Source organism: Octopus bimaculoides, chromosome 1 (assembly GCF_046866305.1).
Source record: "Octopus bimaculoides isolate indiv1 chromosome 1, ASM4686630v1, whole genome shotgun sequence".
Classification (NCBI taxonomy): Eukaryota; Metazoa; Mollusca; class Cephalopoda; order Octopoda; family Octopodidae; genus Octopus; species Octopus bimaculoides.
In genome coordinates, this window is record NC_142928.1 from 130457577 (window position 1) to 130477038 (window position 19462).

The 19462-nt window shown below is 34.5% G+C and overlaps 1 protein-coding gene across 5 annotated transcripts in view; it reads left to right on the top strand.

Moving 5' to 3' along the window:
* Nucleotides 1-19462, top strand: part of LOC106878108 (queuosine 5'-phosphate N-glycosylase/hydrolase) — a 39336-nt gene that overhangs the window by 6695 nt on the left and 13179 nt on the right. Inside the window, exons 1-6 of one of the 5 annotated variants that reach the window (XM_014927235.3) lie at nucleotides 188-326; nucleotides 7301-7434; nucleotides 10240-10334; nucleotides 13881-14013; nucleotides 14701-14850; nucleotides 17707-17830. In XM_014927235.3, coding sequence (XP_014782721.1) covers nucleotides 7330-7434; nucleotides 10240-10334; nucleotides 13881-14013; nucleotides 14701-14850; nucleotides 17707-17830 — 607 coding nt within the window. In that variant the 5' untranslated portion in view covers nucleotides 188-326; nucleotides 7301-7329. Of the gene's footprint in view, nucleotides 1-187; nucleotides 327-1266; nucleotides 1383-1521; nucleotides 2284-3233; nucleotides 3341-7300; nucleotides 7435-10239; nucleotides 10335-13880; nucleotides 14014-14700; nucleotides 14851-17706; nucleotides 17831-19462 lie in introns of those variants that run through there. The other 4 variants (XM_089358215.1, XM_014927222.3, XM_014927244.3 and 1 more) reach the window with 4 other exon arrangements.

Sequence of the window (19462 nt, forward strand, 5' to 3'; positions counted from 1 at the left end):
ATATTTGTACATTATACATGTATGTGTGTATGCATAGGTATAAAGGCACATGGCCAAGTGGTTAGGGTGTTTAGTTCATGATAATAAGGTTGTAGGTTTGATTCTCGGCCAGGTGATGTATTTTGTTATTTAGCAGGACACTCTGCTCCATGTTGCTCCAGTCTACTCAGTTGAAATGAGTATCAGCTGCTTGTGCACCTCACTCTGGCGCTTTCTTTCTCTAACTGCCATATCCTGGATGTTTTGGTTGATCAATGGTAGGAAGCCCAAGGGGGTATCTATATCTGCTCACAATTACATAGGAAACTAAAAGAATTAGGGAAAACGTAAGTACATGCAATCAACTCATATTCGCATGTAAATGACAGCTTTCTGTATACGTGTGTGTGTGTGTGTGTGTGTATGTGTGCATGCATGTGTGTGTGTGTTTGCACGCGTACACAGGTACATATGTATGTATGTATGTATGTAAGCATGCATTTGTGTTTATATAACTGTATCTATACAGTCGGAAATAAATCTCTTAATGACACTTGCATTTAAAAAAGCAATATATATTGGAACACAAACACAAACTATACAAGGAATTTTTTGTTTTTAAATCTTTCGGGCATTCAAATTAATTTCATAACAAATCATCTTCTCTGAACAACACAGATATTTTTAATAATAACTCATTCGGTCTATATCATTATACAAATAACATTATATACATACATCGCGTAATGTCACAGGTCACACTTTAGTTTCACCTTCTGCTCATAAAAACATACCGTTAATAATTCTTTTCCCTCCAACGAAAGTTCCAGCAGTATTTGAATTCAGACTGCAGATAGCCAGAGCGAACATCGCAGGGCAATCTAGCTAATGTGTTTACGCTGTGACCAATTCGTTGCACACCCCTCCAATCAATCTGTCTCTATTGCATTCTAGGAGAATAAAGTCGCAAATCATCAAATGTGCCAAATTGAATAATTTATTCGGATAAGTATAGATTACGAATCTACAAAGAAAAAAACGGGAGGAGTGATTTGTGTATCTCTCTCTCTCTTTTCCGTAATTTTTAAGCTTTGACTTTCTTTAGAATTTTTTCCTGAGATCTCTTTTTTTTTTTTAAACGTCTAAGATTATTGGCATACCTACACAATTGTGCCCCCAACCCTGACTCTGCTTTCCCATTACTTTCAGAAAAATGGGACTTTTTTTAAATGAAATTTTCTACAAATGCCTTTCAGATAGTGCAGGTTACAATTATATCGGAATTTAATGCGGAAAAAAGAAAGAAAAGAAAAGAACAAAAATTGATGGGCGAGCACACATACAGACATATCTACAAAATGCAACTGGAAATTTTGGAAGCATTATTTGATGTGCGTCGATATGTATGTGCTCTTGCTTACTTTATTTTCTTTCATATAATTGTAATTTACACCATATAATTACACGATATAATTGTAATTTACACCAGCAGAAAAGTATTGTAGATAATTTCATTAAAAAATATCCCTTTTTCTGAAAGTTATTTGGAAGCAAAGTCGGCGAGAGCACACTTTTGTAGGTATGGTAGATTAAGCTACTCCAGAACATAAATATGAGAAAGAAAGAAAGAAAAGCAAAACCTGAAAATAGACGTAAAAGCCCCTAAACTTTCTTTTCACATTTGGCGTGTAGGATACTCAAAACACAGATCCCAAGAACTCACGGTTTTTAGCGCACCGCTATTAGAGAGAGAGGGGGGGAGAGAGAGAGGTGTATGTTCGTTAATAAGAACTACAAATATTAGAATTTTTCTTTTTCCACACGACAAAACTCAAGCAACTGAATCATTTATAAATACACTTGGAGGACACAGAGAAAAAAAAACTTCCGGTGAACGAAACCGTTACGAAACCGGGCACCGGAAATACGTTTCCACAGCTTTGGAAAATTATTCTTTTAATTATTATTTATATACGTGTAAATTTTTAATTTATTGCTATATTTATCTGTTTATGATTAATTTAGAAAGATTTAGTTAACAGGATTTCCTCGTCAAATTAAAAAGAAAATATACATTTAAGTTATTACAAAAAACTATTTAGAATATTGAGTGTCAAAGTATTGATGGAGACGAGATACATTCCTTCCCTTTATGTTCCTTGAACTTTTGAAACAAAGATAAATAGCTTAATGCAAATAGTTACTGTTTCTACAAAATATTTTAATCTGCTTTCTTTATACATATTTTTCATTCACACCTACTCACAAGCCAAATTTCTTCACATATAATTCACAGAACGAAGAGTAAGTGTCAAAAATATCTTTATTTAAACTTTAATTAGTTAAGCTAAATATTCAATAGTGTTTCTGACCCTCTATTATTTTTGTCCCTTCATAATCGCGTTCAGATCCACACTTAATTTCGTTAAAGACTATACCTTTTTCTAACTCAAGAGATAAATACTTTTTAAATTTATATATTTTTTTATTCTTTATATTTTTAAACCTTTCTAAGCAAAACCAAACCAGATTAGCAGGGTTCAGTTACCAACATTGTCTGACACTAATTGTTTTGTATTAAAGTACTAATTATTTCTAAGCCAATCGCTATTTTAGGCCATTCTTGCAGTACATGCCCTTACGCTTGATTCCTCTTATTTATTTACATATTACGATTTTATTAACTGAAATTCAAAGATTCGCCGTTTGCAGATTCTTCATGTCATTTTCTTTTTATGTATTTTCCCGAATTGTTTTGCTTTCATTATCACTCCCCCAGAATATGTACTAAAAGAGAAAAAAAATCGCCGTGTTATATATTAATCCTAGGTATATATTCAAATTAGAATGGTTACATTCCCAAGAGGTCATTGCTCCGGCATTAACTAATGTTACTACTTCCACTGAAGCCACTATTGTCATCAGTATCCACACGGCTTACAAATAAGGGACACATTGGATAATGTATAGTCCTTGACACCCCGTAAAACGATGAGATGGTTATGGTTGAACTGGCTTTGATTATAGATTTGCTCAATCAAGATTTACCTGGAGTTAAAGATCATCAAAAGTACTAAGCATCATTGCTACCAGCAATAACGAGATTGTATTATCATCACTAACGTTATGTCTCTTACAAAGAAGTCGTACCATGATTACAATGAAAGAAAGGTCAATGTCTGAAAGCTTTTTTATTATCAATTTTAAGTAAAGAATTGGAAGTGTACAAGTAGTTATTTCCCTTTGAATTATGCCAAAGTTGATTTTCATTAATCCAGGAATGGGAGGCGAGACATGTCGCATCGTTTTCGTTGACTGGATTTGTTGAATAAGATAATTATTAGTTCTCACTACCGGGATAGTTAGTACCCACTTTTCTACATTTATATTTATTTTTCACACACAGACCTGTATGTGTTTCTTTAAACATATACAGAACCAATAAAATCTCATGTCTTTGTAGACATCTTTAAGATTTTTAAACTGCGATAATCCTGCTGATTTAGATTTTTTTTAACCTATCTTCATTTGTAACGTTTGATGTACTTTTATCATTTAGGTCCGTTCCTTACACACACACACACACACACACACATAGAGGGTTGATCACTAAATATCCGGACTGTTGCTACAGTGTAAAGCCGCGTCGCACAGATTGACCTTGTACTCTGCTGTGCATACGCAATCAGTTTTAACGTTCTAGCTCACTTCCACTGTTTAAAGGAATGCTTAGAAGGAAGGTGTGTAGCGTTTGATCGTCGCATTGACCATGACAGAGAAAGTTGAGCAGAGAAGCTTCATCAAATTTTGCTAAAAGCTTGGCAATACCTGCACAGAGGCCTACGTAAAGTTTTCAAAAAGATTTCATCGTTTTCAGTACAATCAAGATCTTGTGCAACTGAAACCCAAATGTCCTTTTGGTCAGCTGAAAGCAGTTTTGGCACAAACTTGGCAGACACGCGTCTCATACCCAAATCTTCAGTGGTAATGGATTGAACTGAACCGTAACTAATCTGTACATCCTCTGACAACTCACGGATGCTGATTTGACAATTTCCCCTCACAGCTGCATGCACATCTGCGATGTTTTTCTCAATTCTGCTGGTTGCCGGTCTCCCAAAACGTTCGTCAATAGACATTTTTCGGCCATCTTAGAAACGTCTGAACCACTCTTACACTTGTGTGCGGCACATACACTCCTCTCCATACACTTTCTGCAACTTTGTGTAGGCCTCTAAGCAGGTATCGCCATGACAACTTTCTCTCTCGTTGTCAATGCAACAATCACACACTACACACCTTCCTTCCACTCAGTGCTGCAAACAGTGGAAGTGAGCTAGAACATTAAAACTTAGTATACATGCACAGCAGAGTTTAAGGTCAATCTGTGCCAAGTGGCTTTGCTCTGCGTGCTTTAGCTTCGTTACTATGGCAACAGAATAGATACTTGTTGATCAGGCCTTGTATAATGTAGGTATCAACAAGTTTGCATGGTTAAATGGTTCATTTCATAACCATGTTGTTTTAGGTTCCACCTTACAGTGTGGAAGCCTCAGGATGACCAATTCCTTGTGAGTAAAACTTGTAGATAGAATCCCATTGTGTGTGTGTGTATTACATATATGTCTATTACGTGTATGTCTATATATATGTACAGGGGTTGGACAAAATAATGGAAACACCTTAAAATTTCAAACAAATTTATTTTAATATGGGGTAGGACTGCCTTTGGCAGTAATTATAGCAAGAATTCTACAAGGTATGGATACGTACAAAGTTTGAATTGTTTCCAAAGGAATTTTTCTCCATTCTTCAGCTAAAACAGTCTTCTGTTCTTGTAGTGGTGTTGGTGGAGGATATCGACTCCTGACTTGTTTTTCTAAAATGTAGCATAAATGTTCAATAATATTGAGATCTGGGCACTGTGGTGGCCAAATAAGATGTTCAACTTCAGTAGAATGTTCCTTGTGCCATTCAGTAACAACTTTAGCTATGTGAATTGGTGCATTATCATCCTGAAAGATTGCGTTTACCTCTGGAAACAGTTCTGCAACCATAGGATGAATTTGATCAGATAAAATGCTTAAACAGTCTTGACTATTAATCCAAGAAATTTGGAATTGTGTAAATGTATGAATTTTAAACATACACACACACACAGAGAAAATCTGCCTTTTATAGATAAGATATATTTTATAAATTATGTTTGTGACTAGAGAATGTTGGTAAGGTTTTGTGAAGCTACAGTGAAAGTACTCTTCCACACAATCTTTATAAACACAAAACTGTAACCTGTTTAACAGAACTGCCAATATTGTTGTTTTCAGTTGAAAAAGGAGTTCCTCTTCCAACAGTTAAGCAATTTAACAAAGTTGATTAAAGATTACTATTATTACTACTACCACCACCACCACATACATCATCAATTAACATCATCATCATTAGCAAAATAAAAGGGGATTAAGGTGTATTAGCTCACATAATCTACTATATTGTTCCTTTGTAAAATATGATCTATAAAGACAAGAAAAATATTTAATAAATGATTTGTTTTAAAGCATTTTATCATCAAAGGAATTTTAGTTAACATATTTGTTGTTTTACATTAACTTCATTATTCATATCATATTTTTCTGCCTTTTCATGTCTTTCTATCCCTACCAACAACTTTAGAATAATGTTATTGTCTAATGTATATTTCAAACTACTGAATATGATACCACATTTTAACCAGCCATATCCAGCCCCAAATAATTTACCTGTTTTATATTCAAGCCAGCTAGATCCAGTTTCTCATACCTACCCTACAATGTCATTCCAAAAATAAACAATCAGATCATCAAAATCTTGGAGATAAACATTACATTTAATAGAGTAATCTGAATGCTGAATGCCTTTCAATCATCTTGTTCACTTTGTAGCTAGCTGGGTAGTTGTAATTCATACTGCAAATACTCAATTATGTAAATTACATGAATCTATGCTAATTTTTGAAAAATGGTTCAAAATAATATCAGACAACTGTGAGATTGATCTCGTTAAAGTAGTTTTAAAATGTATCATTGTATAATAAAACCTATGGAGCTAATGCAGAGGGTTTACAAGAATTTGAAAGGAATGAGTTGAGTATGATCTGTTGGATGTGTGGTGTTAACCTCTGGGAGTTGAGCACAAATGAATTGAAAAGTAACTGAGCATTTTAAAAAAGTGTTCATGTCTGCAAAAGAGATGGAAACAATAGAATGGACATACAGTGTAAACAGAGGGAACAATTCAGGTGAGAAGGTGCCATTATTTGTTAGTAGAAAATAATCCAGGGTCAAGGAAAACTTTGGAATTCATAGTTAAATTGGATCTAAGAAAGTTGGTTCCTATAGAATACATAAGATTCAGTTGCATTGATGTATGCTCTATTACATATATATCCAATAAATGCTAGCAAATCATCTAATATTGACCACTTGAGTGGAAACTAGCAAAGAAGCTTACTATTTTCAAATGAAACAAATTATATTTAAGAAAGTGATGACGAGGAGGGTGGTCAAGATGGTGGTCAAGATGCAAGAAAGAAGATTGATCTGGTACGGTTATGTAATGCATATGAATGAAAACAGGTGCATCAGGAAGTGCCAGTCTCTAATTGTGGGGGAAACATGTGGAAGGGGTAAACCCAGTAAGACATGGGACAACGTGGTGAGAAAGGATCTTTAGACATTGGGCCTCACAGAGGGGATAACAAGGGACCAAAACGACTATCTTTCATTTTGATTACATTTTACATCATTTCTAATCTATGCGCGTTTGTTTATGTTTCCGTAAAAGGGTTAGGGTTACGGTTGGGGTTAGGGACGGAATTCCCTAACCCTAACCCTAAAACCCTTTTATGGAACGATCTTGTTCAGAAATATAAACAAATGCACATGGATTAGAAATGACGTAAAATGTAATCAAAACAAAAGATCGCCCAGGCATGTCCCCTGCATCCCTCTTCAGCTGAGTGATCCTAATCTTGTAGGTTTGTGGGTGCTGGTGCCACATAAAAAGCACCCATGCCAGTACACTCTGTATGGTGGGTAGTGTTAGAAAGTGCATTCAACTGTTGAAGCTATGCCAAAATAAACATGGAGCCCAGCCCAAACTGTCCAACTCATGCTAGCATGGAAAATGGATGTTAAATGATGAGGATGATGATAATATAAAAGTTTAAAACATTAAATGCCTAATGCTAAATTATTTATTGGATTTAGAATGTGTTTGGTGTAGTTCTAAATATCTGCTGTATTTTGTATCACAATAACTCATCCTTTGTTTTTGTTACCAGAAACAGTGTTTACTAAGTGATTTGTCAATATGTCTGAAAGCATCTTATCACCCAAAGCTTCCAGCCAGTATATAGCAGAAACAAGTAAAGATGTAACAATATGCTCTGAAGGTGTAGCAAAAGTTGCTAATTTGGTAAGTCCAAAGATGTTCCCATTTTTCTTTTAATCATTTGTTTTCTAAGCAGTTTAATCATACAACATAAGAAAACTTATTCAATGCAGTGGATAAGTTCTTGTAGTATAAGACTAAATCTAACTGCATAGGTTCAAACCATGTCACAGACAGTAAACTGGATGTATCTTTGGGCAACTAGTATTGTTTTCTCACTTCACTAAACCCAGTTAAGAAGCAAAAGTACACACTGTAGTTGATGTAAAAATAATTGCATATTCTGCATCATTTTTCTATAATTCTTTTGAGTGTCTTCCCAAATTCAGCTTGTAAGTCTTTTGGTGTTATTTGCTTGTCACAACACTTTACTTCCCCAAATTTCTTTGTAAATGTTTAAATTAATATATTCCCCTTTTTCCTATGAATACTTTTTCATAGTTTTATGGCTTTTGGCTACTTTTTCAGCTAAAAGTCATGGTCACCATGGTCATTAAGCATTTAGTATTTAAACTGGCCCAAATATATTACCTCTTTTACATTCAAACTGACTAGATCCAGCTCACACTTATCCTACAATGTCATTCTAAAAATAAACAATTACATCATTGAATTCTTGAAGCTACAAGATAATACATAATAAATTCAAACCAATGTAGATAAATATGCATTACACTTGATAGAGTAATCTGGATGCTGAAGATTTAAGGTACAAGTCATCCAGCTGAGTGGTTTTCATCAACAGCCTGAAAAATAAATACATACTACAGCTAACTTGACTGTTGTTAACAATAGTCCTTCTTGGAAATGAGACTAGATACACTGTAGCATGTTTCCAATGATCTTAATTTAATACCCCCCCCCCCAAAAAAAAATGTTAATTAGAATAACACTTGTAGTAAGGAGAAATAATAAACTTAATGCTTAATTCTAGTTAAGAGCCGTAGGGTAGACAAACAGCAGTGTGTTTGTTTGATCTTGATATTTTTCTTCTCAATATGGTTGTAATTTTAATGAATTAAATATTTTTGGCTCACTATACTGTCTGGCATGGATGTAACTATTTGCTTTTTCATACAAATGTAATTTCTCTCAAGTTATTTTTTTTCGTTATCATGTCTGAGTTTATTCACTCAAACTCTGTTTATGTCTGTATCATTTTAGGTTCAGACAAATAGCACTGGAAATGTAATAAGATAAAGATATATCTAGTACTATCACCAGACTTGCTCTCCATTAAAGCTGTCATTCAATTTTCAATTGATAAGAATAGAACCAGTGAAAGATGTTGTGGAAAGAAAGGGAAGGAGACAGTTGGGTCATGTACCAAGTAAGGATGAAAGTAACTAAGAGCAGTGATGGAAATGAATGTGGAAGGAAGTAGAAGAAGGGGGAAACTGAGAAAAAGATAGCTAAAAGTAATGGAAGAGAAAATAAAGAAAGAGGTGTTGTTGAAGGTGAATGTAAAGGATAGAACAAAATGGAATAGATTGTTATAGAGACCACAAGTCTAACTTCTGCTTTAACTGGAAAATTGCCTTAAGATGTGGTTGTTGTGGCTATTTCTGCTGGTGATTTATTTTGTGAATGTTTTTTATAATTTTTACTACAGGTATAGTTTTAATCAATTAAACATTTTCTTGGCCTTACTACATTACAAGAATTTTTACAAATAAGCAATCAGTTATTAAGTGGCAATGCTCCTTATTTTTCAGTTGAATAGTTTGAAGAAAATAGAGTATTATATATATTTTTACAAAAAACACAATGTCTGTTGTGCTTTTGTATATGCATGCATGCGTGTGTGCGTGTGTGTGTGTTGTGAGTATGTGTGCATTAAGCTTATTTAATGCTTATACATTTTTATATTCTCCCCTTTTTAGTGCCTTTTTTTGTAGGCTATTATCTGAGTTGTTGTTTTTTTTCTCATTAGTCATATGGATTAAAGGAGTAGAGATATATTTCTAGCTGATTGCCTTTTAAGTAGCAAACTAAAAGAGAATATAGCTTGGTTTTGAAGTGTCATTTTTTTAGACCTGTCACAGATTTAGGAAATAAAGTATTCATTCAGTGATTGTTTTATGTTACTGAGATGCTATTAGTCTCTATGTTAAATGTACAATCATTGTTTTCCTCTTAATTTTCATTTAAATCACTTCTCTTAGTTCAGTTGGACTGGCACTTATAGAAGCTTGAACTCAAAGTTGTGAGCCACCAAACCAATACAGTAAACATCTATGTAGTCTATCATGCTGCACCTGACTCATGCTTCTTTTTTCAATGACCTCATATATAACACATCAATCCAGGTAGATGAATGACTAAATCAGTCTTAAACAGTGGTTCTTAACTCCAGTAATAACACTGTTATAGAAGCATTGTGAAGTCACTGGGTTTCACTAGAGGAATGGACACTTGGTGTTTAGAAGGACTGTTATTTTTCTTATAAATAACATTTTTAAACTGGGTACAATATTTATATCTTGAACACACTTTCAACAGAATCTATGTTTGGATTAAAATATGAATTGGACATTGTGTTATGAGTGAGTAGAATCATGATTGTTGATGCACCAAGGTCCAATATCATTCCTTAAGTCAGTGCCTTCTTTCTGTGATTTCCATAAAAATTTAATATTGAGGTACCAGTCCATGCAAATATCTAAAAAGGGGCACATGTTGCTGAGAATAATATAAGAAAATCTGGATAGTAAACTACTGTACAGAATTCACTTCTATTTAATTAGAAATAACCTGTTTTTTTAATATAAGCAGGAGTCATTCTTTGTCATTTAACTAAATTATTATTTCCATGCATTGTCTATTTAGATATATGAATCTGTGAAGAATAAAAGTTTTGATATAAAAAATTGGAAGAAGCATGCACTTAACCCAAAGACAATGGATGTCAGTGCTGTCGACTGGTAAATTGTATTTTAACTTCACTATAACATTTAATTACATAATTCATAATTCTTTGTACATTGATACATGTTGTCATGTTAAATATTTATGCATGCAAGTGTGTGTGTGTGTGTGTGTGTGCGCGCGCATGCGCCCCTGCCTGTATTCTATTTGTATTTGTGTGTATATATGAAACATCAGAGTTTATCTAGGTTTTCTACTAATCATCATGAAGAAGTTTGAAATTTGAATTCTCATTTGATCTTCTCCACACAAACAACCTCACTTAAAAAGTAATTTTGATCTATGTAAAATGGACTCAAGTTGAAGTTTTCTGTAAGGGTGATCATGACTGAGACTTATATATATATATATATAAGAAATACAGTCACTCTCTCTCTTGCTCTCTCCCACACAAAAAAGATGTATGCATATGTATTTATGGGTGAAGGTAAAGAATATGCACACCCAGTGTTTAGGGTTAGGGCTATGCCGAAAACAGGTGGTGTAGATATTCTTTACCTCTGCCCATTTATGTACGTGTATATGAAAGATAATGTGTGTGTGTGAGTGAGGAAGAGAGAGAGTGAATGATACTTACGCATGCATGCAAAAAAATTCATACATCACAACACACCTTCACTCACTCACTCACTCATTCTTTCTCTCTCACTCATTCTTTCTCTCTCACTCACTCTCTCTCTCTCTCTCTCTCTCTCTCTCTCTCTCTCTCTCTCTCTCTCTCTCTCTCTCTCTCTCTCTCTCTCTCTCATACACACACACACGTCCATTTCATATACATGTACAGCTTTCACTTTCTCCTCTCACTTCAAAGCAAATGTTGCTTTTTCACTTTATCTTCTCTTTCAATTTCTGCTCTCTTCAAAGTATAAAGAAATTAAAAGAATTCTATGGAAATTAACAAACAATCATATAATCCCACATATGTCGAGTTGACAACTTTGCTTCTTCAAACGAAAGAATGCCATAAAATAACTTCCTATGATACACACACATATACACACGCTCTAGGTAAAACTTCTGTGTGAATTATGCCATTTCTTGCAGTGTGCATGCACAGATTTAAAGCTTACATCCAATTGAAATGATCTTTTTCTATTGTGTAATTTTTGTTTGTGATGAACGTATTTAAAAACCTGATCTTCAATATAAACTTTAAAGAAAGTTTTCTCAGAAATTCTGTCCTTTACCTCTTCTTTCTAGTATGTCCAAGGTGACATTTCTGCTCCTTATTTCTGCCTTATTTATTTCCTAAATTTCTTCCGATTCCTATGTTTGCAATTCAGGACACCCACAAAACATGTTCTCAATATTTTAATTTTCTCCCTCTCCACACCAAATTCATTTTTCACTTTTTTCAAATATTTCTTTCTTGGTAATCCATGGAGTAAAAACAGAGTATGAATCTTTAATAATTTTATCCATCACCTCGCCACTTTCAAAAAGCTACACACTTCCAATGTTTCACTTTTAGCTTTTTGGAAAGCGGAGAAGTTTCTTCAGAAATGATGTCATTTACCTGTTGTTTCTAGCATGTCAGGTTTTCTGTTGGTTGTCTGGTATTTTTTAAGTTTGCTATTTCAGTAGAATTCTACGCATGCAGGAATGGGTAATCCCGAGTACAAAGAAATAAGAATCCACAATATGGTACAAGCTATAGCCACTCATAATAAAAAAAGAATATTGGTGGAATGTACCAGTGAATACCTCAATAAAATGTAAGCACAACAGACTTGATATAATGATTTGGGATAGAGAAGAGAAACTGTGCACAGTTGTGGAAATTAGCTGCCCAGCAGATGTTAACATAAAGCTGAAAATCAGTGAAAAAGAGAACACCTATGCTGAACTATTAAGAAATCTGCAGTTACTCTATCCAGATTACAAGTTCAGGTTTATACTTGTAATTATTGGGACCCTGGGGCATGTAACACACTACCTAAATACCAATCTTGAGAAATTAGGCTTCCCAAAACCAGAAAGGAGAAAGCTACAGATTCAATCCATTACTGGAACTGTACTACAGATCCAATCCATCACTGGAACTGTAAAAATCTGTAAAACTTTCCAGAAATTTATCATTTAAATATAGATGAGCATGTCTAGATATGCAACTATATGTATGAGAATACATACATAAAACATACAAATCTGCATGCACGCACATACGTATGTACGTGCGCACATACATATGAACAAATGCCCACCAGTCCACCCTGTTGTTGATGAAATTCCAATGAAGGAGTCTTGGATCTAGGTTAGAAACCAATTCTTTCTCTATTGGCAAGAAATCTTGAAATAAACTGAATAATGACATACATGCATGCATACGAACACACATTTGTATGTGTGCATGTACATACATGCACTCACATACATACAATACCATATCATATGTAGCTAGAAATTGAGCCACATTCCTTCATGTCACACACCCCCATCGTGAAAAGGAAGGACAATTGTATAATGCAATACTAAATTTACACTAATAAGGGATAGTCTTGACTACAACTCCATTGGTCTATGACTGCTCAATGAGGGCTAACCTAAGGGCTAAACAACAACAACAATATGCAAGTACATGGTACATTACACATGTATGCATTCGTCACTCTATAATGACAGTTGACTAAAGACAGTAATTATTCTGCCTTTATGATAAAGTGTCACTCATGGTTCATAGGTTTAATATCATTATATGTTGGCATATATGTTAGGTTGGAAAGCACAGAAGATTGTGCCTAACATCAAAATTGTCATTTACTGGATTATGCATTTATTAGCATTTTATAATAAATTAAAAATCATATACATTTATATTTAATCAAAATTTATAGTTTTATTCCGGGTAGGTCCTGCCTACCTTGCCTACACAGAGGGCACATCTCTGATACTTATACTTTTATGTACAAGTCAATGTGTTTCTTGCATTTCTTTACATGGTAAAAAGACATCTTCTTGAAATGGAACTACCAGTATCACTGAAAAATGAACAAGCTCTCTATTTCTGAAATTTGATTAACTGAAATGTATAAAAAAGTTTGCTTCCATCTCCCTAAATTTATATTCCATATCAATGTGAAGGCACATGGCTCAATGGTTTGAGCATCGGGCTCACAATCATGAGGTAGTGAGTTCAATTCCCGGACCAAGCTGTGTGTTGTGTTCTTGAGCAAGACACTTTATTTCATGTTGCTCCAGTTCACTCAGCTGTAGAAATAAGTTGTGACATCACAGGCGCCAAGTTGTATTGGCCTTTCTTTTTCCCTTGGATAACATCGGTGACATGGAGAAGGGAGGCTGGTATGCATGGGCAAGTGCTGGTCTTCTATAAAACAACTTTGCCCAGATTTGTGCCTTGAAGGGTAACTTTCTAGGTGCCATCTTGTGGTCATTCATGACTGAAGGGGATCTTTACCCTTTACCTTTTTATTCGATAACCAAGTATTGGTTATAACTGGAGTAGTGTTGGTAGGAGTCTGTTGAAAGAATTTCACTATGCTTCTCTGGAAAACTAACTGATATGTGTTATGTTTTACTTGCAGGATTTTTGTACTTGACACAATGAATTTTTCATTTTGGAGTGAAGATCCTGGCAATAAATATACAGTAACTTACAAGGATAAAGCTTACACAGGTTACTGGTCATTATGTGCTGCAGTCAATCGAGCTTTAGATGTAAGTGGATTTTTAACTTTTACTGTGAATTCAATTCATGCCACAATTCAAAAAATGATTAACAGTTACTTTTTTCTGTATTATGAGAAGGAGATAGTGCTCACAAATATTTTAGATATTTTCAGACTGAATTTAACTTTTTTTTTAATAAATTAGTCAGGAAAGGAGTAGTGATGAGCTTTATAGTCCCTCCCAGGCAAGAAAAACATGGATGAGAAAGGAACTGGGACTCTTGTGTGAATACTTGCAACAATATGAAATTCATTAAAAGTCAGCAAGGACCAGGTGATGATGTTAAACTAAGTAGTGTGTTTGGCCTATCATCCATTAAATGAGTGCTCATATTATCAGTGGTTTGATTAAAAATATATGGAGTCACCTCTTGCAGCCAAGTTATAGAAGTTACGCTTTTTATACCTTAGTAATAGCAATCACTTACACATAATCATCTCTTTGTATCTGTATTATTCTAGTCATAATTTTTACTTCATTCATTCTCCTTATAGTTGTCATTCATGATATTACAGCCATTGTGGTTACCATTGATTAAGCTTCCTATAAATTAATTTTTTTTCTTTTTTGAATAGCATCTCTATAATTCTAGTTTTCTATTGTGATTTCATACAGAAATATTTCCCAATGAGAATGCTCCCTATATTAACAGATATATTAAATTTCTCTTTTCAGAATGGCATCCCTATCACTACACCTGCATATTGTGCAAGTATTTCTGGAGAACAACTCACTGATATATTAAAGTCTGATTCCAACCAAGAAATACCATTGTTTTCCGAAAGGTTACAAGCCTTGAAGCATACATGCAAGATTATTATGAAGGTTTGTTACAATACTGCTGAACATTTGAAACTCATTCCTGTCACACACATTCCTCAACATTAGTAATTAATAAGGTTCATTACTGCCACTGCTTGAGTAATTCTTGATTAAAAAAGCACATAACTTTAGAGATCATTCATAGATTAGAGAAAGTGATCAGAATCTGAGGGGATCAAGTATGTTTGCTTTCATTTATGTATCTGTTGTAGATCTTGTTTTCATAGTGGTAGCACAGACAAAAAATTCAATTGGTTTTTGACAATTTATGATCCTGATTTCTTTCACTTTTATGTTAAGGATCAGAGGAAGTGCCCTGATCTTTGCTAGCTACTTAGACTAGTGTGATCAGTGTGACTGAAGTTTATTCAGTTTCAAGTTTTGTAGATAAATGTGAGTGAGAGGAATATGTGAGTGAGAAAGGAGTTGCAGAGGGATCCAGTTCTAAGAAGGTGGATTGAGCAAAATATTTATTGTAGGGTTTGTGAAGTGAGACACAATAAAGATGATAACAAAAAGAAAGATAGGTCATTGGGTAAGCTTAAGTGAAATTGGTATGGAGGGGTGTATGCAGCTTACTAGGAGCTGAGGTTTATGCATTGGCAGTAAGAGAGATAGTGAAAAGGAATAACAGATTTGTGAGCATTATAGAATGTTGGGGTGTGAATGCTTATTAGGTAGCTGCATAATCTTTATTTTTTATGCTAAGATGTCAGTGTTTCTAGTAACTGTTCACAGCTCATGCTCCAGTTTTGTAGAAGGTTAACAACTGATTAGAGCTGAAATATTTTTACTCAGAAACAGAAACCTAGTACCTAGGATGCAGTTTTTGATAATGATAGTGTAGTCATAAGTTATTATGAGGACTTTGAGAAGTGTAGTTATATGTTGTTCATGTGTAGAAAGAGTGTAGTCAAAATTATTTTCTTCATATGTGTAGTGATTGTATCTGAGTTCTGATAAAGGAAACTAAATTACCATTGGCGGATGTTTTGGACGTTTCTCTTTGTGAAAAAAAGCTCAAGTCTGCATGAGATGTCTAGGTTGTGTGCAAATAATACATGTGTGCAGAATATTTAGGTTGAGTGAATTATTGGGTTATCTTCAAAGGTATATGTGTAGTTAGGAGTAACAGTATGATCATTAATATACAGAAAAAAAAAAGAGTCTGGATAACAAACCATGAGAAACTCCAGAGTTGATAGTATATGGTTCAAAAAAGAAGTCCACTGACACAATGTGATGGAGCAGTCTGCCTAGAAACTCTAGATTTAGAAACTGATTTAAAAACGGAACCTGTAGATGAGCAACTCCACTTAAAAGTTTTCATACTAGACTGGTCAAAATTTTAGCTGATATCAACATGGATTAAGGGTGGGAGAACAGTGATGCATGATATAGAGAAGCAGATGTCTAGTGCCTATAGCTCTACAGAAACCACAGTAGTGATCAGCGAGAGGGAGAGACATTGAAAGTGATTAAGGATTTGGTTGTGTCTCACAATGTCCATTACTTTTGAGATGTTGAAAGTATTAAGGATAGATGAGCAGATTTAAAGAGGTTATCATTTTGGGTAATGAACATGATATTACATGTGTCCAGAGGTATATGATCAACTATTTCAATCACTTCAATGCACTATTCAGCCTTTTAGTTCCTGAAAATCAACCAAATGATTCAACTGAGGAATGTAATCTTTCACACTGACTTAACCTGAGATTCTTCTCACTTGATGCAAAATTCTTAGCCGAATTATTCACTAATTCCCACATAACTCTTGCTATTGCATATTCAACCAATTGTAAACATCCAGACACACTAGCAACACCACATCTTTGCATGAATGCATGTGTTGGCTTGTAAGGGTTGCTATAAATTTGTGACTAGGGAACATTAACTTACTACATGTAAACTCAGAGCAGGCTCAAGTGTACTTGATGTACTAAGCCAAAAATTTCGAATATCAAAATTTAATGATGAGAACTTTTATTATCTAAATGACTAATTCTGTTTAAAAAGAGAGATGTAGGCTTTTCATTAATTAACTCTTATTATCATCATCATTTAATGTCCTTTTTCATGCTGGCAAGCTGGAGAACTGAACCAGGTTCCAATTGTCTGTTTTGACATGGTTTCTACAGCTGGATGCCCTTCCTAATGCCAATCACTTTACAGAGTGGAGTGGGTGCTTTTTATGTTGTACTGGCACAGGTGCTTTTTATGTGGCACCAGCACCAGTGGAGTCACCAAATAGCTTGCATGACAGAAACCTCTTAATTAAGAGAAGGAATGGAATTGAAGGAAGTGGCTGTGTGCCAGGTGAGAGGTTAAAGCACAACAGAGAAACAGAGACAGTTGTCTTACTATAGAGGAGACATTTGGCTATCCCTGTTGGACAAGGAAGTAGATGAAAGGTGGGGTAGAGTTAGAGAGAAAGCTAGAGAGGCAGTCAGAGTGAGAGAGAGAAATAGATGGTGTTGGAGATGTATTGGGACATACCCAAAGGGAACAGTTGGGGTAATAGAAGTAGTGTCCCATGAGAGTGTGAGTGATATGTTTAGAGATGGGGAAGACATGACTCTAGCAAGTGATGGTGAGGGAAATTGGAGTGGCTGGGAGGGAGGTAAGGAAGATATGTGAGGACATGGAGAGTGTGTGAATAAGTACATGAAAGAGAGTGGAGGCGAAGTGACATAATAAATCTGCACAGACTGTGTAAGAGAGACATGACATTAATAGATAATTTATGATATGTCATTATTAGGAATCTTGTCAATCTCTGCAACAGTTTTTATAAAATAAGTTTACTAACTGAGTGTAGTTCTTGTACAATCATTTTTTTTTGTTTTCTCTAAACAGAAATATCAAGGTAGTTTTGTTAACTGTATCAGAGAAAGTGATAACAGTGCTGAAAATTTGTTACAGCTCATTGTCAACAACTTTCCTTCTTATAGAGATGAAGCCACATATGGTTCCAAGCAAGGTATTTATTAGAATTCCTATTTTATTTGGAATATATATTTTTAGTAAATTTTGCTATTGAATAATAAAAGTTATTCAAATTATTAACATTATCTTTTGGGCAGCATAATTTTTTTATTATGTAAGGGATTAGCATTGTTATGGCATCCTTGCAGTATTTCTTCAAGCTCTTTCTGAGTTCAAATCCTGATGAAGTAAACTTTGCCTTTCGTCCTCCAAGTACAAGCTTTGAGTAACTAACATCATCTCTTCAAAATTGCCTAAATTAGAAGCAATAATATTTGATTATCTTCAGGTGCCAATACAAGTTTACTATCAAACTATAGTTGACTCACTGGTAACTCTGTAAATGAAATATCTAGGGAAGAATGCACAGGAATAAATTCCAGTTACCTTCTTTAAGTTGGACTTAAATTTACTGCAGTAGCTTAAGAAAAACAGCAACTATAAAGTGGTTCCTTTACTTAACTCCAATAAGCACTATCTGCTTTATGATGACTATTTACAGTAGTGATCAATGGGAAAAATAATACTCAAGTATTTTCATCATAGACTCTAAGCAATGCTGGTGATATGCAAACTACCAGCGCTTTGGCTAATAATCTGGCACCTTTGCAACTCTTAAACCAACGTGCACGCACGCACGCACATGTCTGTATGAGTTAGAGGTTAAGAAACCATCTAAGGGATATTAAATATCCAATATACTACTGGATGTGTACCTCTGTATTTCTAACCATGTGCATGGCAATATTGCAATTCAATACTAAGTATGGGTGAGGGTAAATTGGAAATTTACCCAGGATTTATTAGGCAAATAAGAAAATGGAGGGGATATAAAATCGAAAAACATCAGCCAGTAAACATTCCATTATATCTATTTATTAAATGATAACAGACATGTGTTTAAGTGGTACAGGTAAACGAATGAGATCAGCCAATAAATACGTAAACAGATATATATATAGAGATGAGTGAATGATAATAGATGAGTGTACAGATACAAATCCCTTACAGCCGTTTCTACCATGAGGCCTCAGAATCTCCCAAGTCATCCTAATCACATCAGTGATATACAAGGATGAACAAACATTGGACAGAGATTGGATAATGGTTGAGCTTCAAGGCTTCTTCAGAGAGTACAAAATGTTAGGAAACTAACATGTGGGAAATTCAGTTAGAATAATAGAGTAGGGTAAAATAAGATAAGATAGAATAAAATAGGTAAAAATAAAAAATAATGTTATAGACATGGTAAGGAAAAGTAAGAACTTCATTTTAAGGTGTTATTATAATCCATGGTATTCCATCCTGTAGTAAGTAAATAAAGTCACTCTCAGGAGATATATCCATAGGCTATGGTTACATCATGTTACCATTATACTTTCTTATTTGCCTTATATGTGTGTGTGTGTATATATATATATATATATATACATACAAACATATATCATCATTTAATGTCTGTTTTCCATGTTGGTATGGATTGGACATTTGACCAGAGCTGGCAAGCAGGAGAGCTGCACCATGTTCCAGTCTGATTTGACTTGGTTTCTAAAGCTGGATGTCCTTGTTAATGCCAACCATTTTACAGAATGTGCTGAGTGCTTTTTACATGGAACCAGCATGGGTG